We start from the raw sequence: 6,000 nt of genomic DNA, 5'->3' as shown, positions 1-6,000 counted from the left end.
CTGTACTTTCACCCTCTCAATCAGTACCCTCCCATATAATTTCCCAGGAATACTCAACAAACTTATACCTCTGTAATTGAGCACTCACCTTTATCCCCTTTGCCTTTGTATATATCATTGAAACCTCCAACAGCCAGGATCAAACCTGGGACCCCTGTGCAACAGGCGGGAGTGCTACCGTTAGGCTGTGATCACCCCTAATAGGGAAAGAACTTATTCGAATACTATTTACTTGAATACCCTTCGTCTCACGTTGGTGAGCAACGGGGTCTACACTGGTCATTTCCCATTAGGCTCACAAAGCCAGCAGATAGCATTTAACCGAACCTAACTGTACAATGCAGAGGTATATGAATACAAACTAAGTTCATGTGAACACACATTTTCATAGAACATACAAACCTCTTTTAGAAAGTTAGAATACAAGGAAGGGAGCTGTGATTTTGGTGCATTACATATGACAGCTAGAAACTGAGTGTGAACAAATGTGGCCTTTGTTGGCTTTTCCTAACGCTACCTCGCACGCATGCGGGGGGAGGGGGTTGTCATTTCATGTGTGGTGGGGTGGCCATTTCCAGCATTAACTAATTTTGCATTTTATTATTGTTAGTGTTGATATTATAGTATTTTTTTCCTCATTATTCAAATGCCTTAATTTTTTCAGGCATATGTTACTAATGTAAGCCAGTGTAATCATACACTCATAAATGATTCTCCCTTGGCCGGAGAAGAAGTTTGCATCCTAGAACACAAAGATATCATCACTGTAGCTGATCGACAGTTTCGATGGGAGTACCCATCGGAGTCCTTTCTCGCACTTTCAGCCAAAAGAGATAGGGTGACAAATTACAAGATACTGTCCCCCACAACCAAGTCACCAGTCAGCTTTCATAATGTAAACACTGGTTAGTGTTTTATAATATCATAGTTAGCAGTTTTATAGTATTGTTTAATAAATGTGATAATGGAGAAATTAGTGATTTATTAGTGTATGGGGAGAAAGTTTTTTCTTTGATTGGTTTTATGAATTGCATTGTTTGCAGGGTCTGTGGATAGAAAGCGTAAAACTGTTCAGTCAGATGCCCTCCTAGATATACATGAAGCTAAGAGGAAGAGAGTCTCTTTTGGGCCACAACTGAATCCTGAGCACTTTGATAAACAGCTACCTCCTGCCACACCAGTCAGCAAGGGCGAGAAGCCCAACACCCTGAGTTTAAGCCTTCCAGATAGTCCTTGTGTGAATGCTAATATAAGGAAGTCTTTACGAATGTCTCAAGCTCCGGTTGATATAGCCATCACAGAGGAGAGTGGAATAGACACGCCAACCAAAAGTTTGTTGCGGAGACGTAGTCCCACACCAGTGAAGCCATATATTGCTCGCAGTCTTGGACTTTTTACTCCTAAAGCATTTGATGCTGAATCTTGTAACAAAATTTCTACCGATGAATCTTTGAAACAGAAATTATCTAAGATACAAGAAAGTTCTGTGACAAACAGCCCTACACATGATGAACAAGTTGTAAATAATTACCCAAAAATGTCTCCTGAAAAGTCTCCAAGATTGTTATCTTCAGAATCCCAGGGACTCATAGAGTTGAATTCTCCCAAGTATCTAGAAGCATACATGGATTCACATCAAGTATCATTGACTTCCAAAAGCCTCAAGTCAAACTCACCAAGGAAGTTGCATAAAGTTATTGTAAAAAAAGCTAAATCTAAAACTCGCAGAAGTTCCACCAAATTTGAAAGTCCTATAAATATGGTAGGCTCCAGGAAATGCAAATCTGATGAAATGCAAATCTCCAGAACTGTAAGTAATGTTGTAACACCCAAAAATTCTCCCAGGAAGGTAGCAACCCCAAAATCTTCAGGGTATATTTCCACACTTGAAGTTTCCACTCAGAGAACAGAGTCACCCAGAGCTTTTGCAAAGACTATTTGTACACCCAAAACTACCCCAAAAAAGGTAGGGCCACTCAAAACTTCCCCAAAGAATATGGTAAAGTCTCTCAATTTTCCCTCAAAGAACTTAGCAACACCCACATCCCTAAGAAAGGTAAAAATGCCAGAAGTATATCTGAAGAAGCCTGTATCACCAAAAACTTCTCCGAATAAAGTGGCAGCACCTGGAACTCCAAAGGGAAAATCTCCCAAAACATCTCAGAAGCATGCAGGATCTAAAGCTATTCCCATGAAGGCATCTCCCAGAAGTGAAAAGAAACCATCTAAAGCTGCTCTTCAGAAAGTGTCTTCTCCTAAAGATGTTGTTAAGTGGGTAGCATCTTCTAGTGATACCCCTAATATTGCAGTTTCTAGGGTAGCTACTCCCAGGAAAGATGCATCACCCAAAATAACTGTTAAGAAAGCAGTTACACCCCAAGATGTTGCTTATTCTAAAGCTACTTCCAAGGAAACAAAACAAAGCAAATCTTCAGTGACATTAGTAGCATCACCCAGTTCTCCCAAAGAGATGATATCACCCAAGTCGCTCTTTGAGAAGACGGGATCACCTAAGTCACTTTCCAAGATCACATCACCCAAGTCACTTTCAAAGAAGATCACATCATCCAAGTCACTTTCAAAGAAGATGACTTCACCCAAGTCGCTGGACAAGAAGATCACGTCACCCAAGTCAGTGGCCAAGATCACATCATCCAAGGCACTGACCAAGAAGGTCGCTTCACCCAAGTCACTGACCAAGAAGGTCGCTTCACCCAAGTCACTGACCAATAGAATTGCATCACCCAGAAAGGTAGCATCACTTAGATCTCCTACCAAGGAGGTGCCATCACCTAGATCATCTCAAAAGACAGAACCATCACCTCGATCACCTCCCAAGAAGGTAGCTTCAACTAGAACTCCTCTCAAGAAGGTAACATCACTCAGATCACCTCCCAAGAAGGTAGCAACACCCAGGTCACCTTCTAAGAAGGCAGCATCACCCATATTGCCTTCCAAGAAGGTAACATCACCCAGGTCACCTCCCAAGAAAGTAACATCACCCAAATCACCTCCCAAGAAGGTAGCATCACCCATATTGCCTCCTAAGAAGGTTATGTTGTCTAGATCACCTCCCAAGAAGGTAACATCACCCAGATCACCTTCCAAGAAGGTAACATCACCCAGATCACCTCCCAAGAAGGTAACATCACCCAGATCACCTCACAAGAAGGTAACATCACCTAGATCACCTCACAAGAAGGTAACATCACCCAGATCACCTCCCAAGAAGGTAACATCACCCAGATCACCTCCCAAGAAAGTAACATCATATAGATCACCTCCCAAGAAGGTAGCATCACACAGATCACCTCACAAGAAGGTAACATCACCCAGATCACCTCCCAAGAAGGTAACATCACCCAGGTCACCTCCCAAGAAAGTAACATCACATAGATCACCTCCCAAGAAGGTAGCATCACCCAGATCACCTCCCAAGAAGACAGCATCACCCAGATCACCCACCATGAGGACAGCATCACCCAAATCACAACCCAAGAAGGTAGCATCACCCAAATCTCATCCCAAGAAGGTACCATCACCCAGATCACCTACCAAGAGGACAGTATCACCCAAGTCACCTCTCAGGAAGGTAGCATCATCCACATCACCTTCCAAGAAGGTACCATCTCCCAGATCACATACCAAGAGGACAGTATCACCCAAATCGCCTCTCAGGAAGGCAGCATCATCCAGATCACCTTCCAAGGTTTCATCACCCAGATCACTTTCCAAGAAGATAACATCACCCAAAATGCCTATTGCAAAAGTTTCTCCTAAAACTGATTTTAAGGCAGAATCACCCATATCTAAGTATGTCTCAGATGACATTACTTCTCCCAAGATCTCATCAACCAGATCACTTCTGAAGATGGCATCACCAAACACAGTTTCCAAGAAGTTAGCATCACCAAGATCACTTCCCAAGAAGTTAGCATCACCTAAATCTGCTCCACTGGATTTACTTTCCAAAAATGTTATGTCACCCAAATCATCTCCCCAGAAAATGGCATCTTACGAATTATCACCCACAAAGGCAGCAACACCCCAATCCTCTCCTAGGAAGGCACTCTCATCCCAAGCATCACGAAAGTCATCATCCCAAAAAGCAGCATCGTCCAAGTCATTTTCCAAAGAATCACCTTCAAAATCACCTTGGAACAAAGTAACTCTTCATTCTTTACAAAGAGAAATGTTAGCCCTTCTGAACGCTCCAAGTCAGGAGAAGAGAAAACGAAGCATGACGCCAAAGCTAAATGTGTCTAAGAGGATCAGAATGACTGTTACTACTCCAAAGACTGGTAAGTATACCCTTGCCTTACCTTTCTGCCTCTCCATAATCTTTGGGGCTCTTACATTGCATATGAAGTCATCTGCATCCAACATTTGGGGTCAGGTCAGGAAGTGTAGCGTCCTATTTTTGTCTTCGGTAAGCACAGAACATTGTCTTCAGTAAGGAAGTTGCATGGTGTTGAGCAGAGATCTTGTTATATTTTGAATCAGTGTTCGTAACATTGGAGAGATGAGTGGTGTCCAAAATGCAAATGAGTAACACACACATACCTGGGAAGTGTATTTTCAGATAGATTTATGTCTAGTGGATTGTAGTTTAAGACTGTGTTAGTGTTTGTCAGATCATTATGTTGTGCATTTGCTTTGTCACTTTGTGGAGGGAGAGGGGTATCTGTAGGAATAGGTGTCTGAAGTGTGAAACAGAGGTAAGATTTTATCAAAGGATGGTGATTGGTTATGAAGTGGTTTTGTTGGTCGAGGTCTGGTGCTGTTGCAAAGAATTGGGTACGAAACATGTTGAGAATAGATTGTATTGGAAGTGTTTTTGTATTTATGTGAATGTTTTTAATGTTAATGTTGTTAGGAAGCTGATGATTGTTCTTGATTCTCTGTTTTGTGTGGTTTCCAGCGGTGTTATACACTGGTTTTGTTATTTTGTGTATTTTTAATCATCTTTCTCTATTTTGTGCTTACATAACTTATCCACCTTATTTTGGGTGATGATTGTTCTTGATTCTCTGTTTTGTGTGGTTTCCATCAGTGTTATACACTGATGTTTTGTTATTTTGTTTATTTTTAATCAGCTTTCTCTATTTTGTGCTTACATAACTTATCCACCTTATTTTGGGTGATGATTGTTCTTGATTCTCAGTTTTGTGTGGTTTCCAGTTGTGTTATACACTGATGTTTTGTTATTTTGTGTATTTTTAATCAGCTTTCTCTATTTTGTGCTTACATAATTTATTATTTATTTTATTTATTTTTTTATTTTGCTTTGTCGCTGTCTCCCGCGTTAACGAGGTAGCGCAAGGAAATAGACGAAAGAATGGCCCAACCCACCCACATACACATGTATATACATACACGTCCACACACACAAATATACATACTTATACATCTCAATGTACACATATATATACACACACACAGACATATACATATATGCACATGTACATAATTCATACTGTCTGCCTTTATTTATTCCCATTGCCACCTCGCCACACATGGAATAACAACCCCCTCCCCCCTCATGTGTGCGAGATAGCACTAGGAAAAGACAACAAAGGCCCCATTCGTTCACACTCAGTCTCTAGCTGTGTCATGTAATAATGCACTGAAACCACAGCTCCCTTTCCACATCTAGGCCCCACAGAACTTTCCATGGTTTACCCCAGGCGCTTCACATTCCCTGGTTCAATCCATTGACAGCACGTCGACCCCGGTATACCACATCGTTCCAATTCACTCTGTTCCTTGCACGCCTTTCACCCTCCTGCATGTTCAGGCCCCGATCACTCAAAATCATTTTCACTCCATCTTTCCACCTCCAATTTGGTCTCCCACTTCTTCTTGTTCATCTTTCCACCTCCAATTTGGTCTCCCACTTCTTCTTGTTCCCTCTACCTCTGACACATATATCCTCTTGGTCAATCTTTCCTCACTCATTCTCTCCATGTGACCAAACCATTTCAAAACACCCTCTTCTGC

General features: G+C 41.6%; 1 protein-coding gene across 1 annotated transcript in view; it reads left to right on the top strand.

The window, feature by feature from the left end:
• Nucleotides 1-583: 583 nt before the first annotated feature.
• Nucleotides 584-6,000, top strand: part of LOC139762676 (uncharacterized) — a 55,205-nt gene continuing 49,788 nt past the window's right edge. Inside the window, exons 1-2 of the mRNA XM_071687631.1 lie at nucleotides 584-905; nucleotides 1,044-4,301. Of these exons, the coding sequence (XP_071543732.1) occupies nucleotides 1,268-4,301 (3,034 nt within the window). The 5' untranslated portion in view covers nucleotides 584-905; nucleotides 1,044-1,267. The remainder of the gene's footprint in view (nucleotides 906-1,043; nucleotides 4,302-6,000) is intronic.

The sequence above is a fragment of the Panulirus ornatus genome, chromosome 44, assembly GCF_036320965.1.
Source record: "Panulirus ornatus isolate Po-2019 chromosome 44, ASM3632096v1, whole genome shotgun sequence".
NCBI classification, from domain to species: Eukaryota; Metazoa; Arthropoda; class Malacostraca; order Decapoda; family Palinuridae; genus Panulirus; species Panulirus ornatus.
Note: the sequence above shows the minus strand (reverse complement) of the source record. Positions and strands in the feature narration are given on the sequence as shown.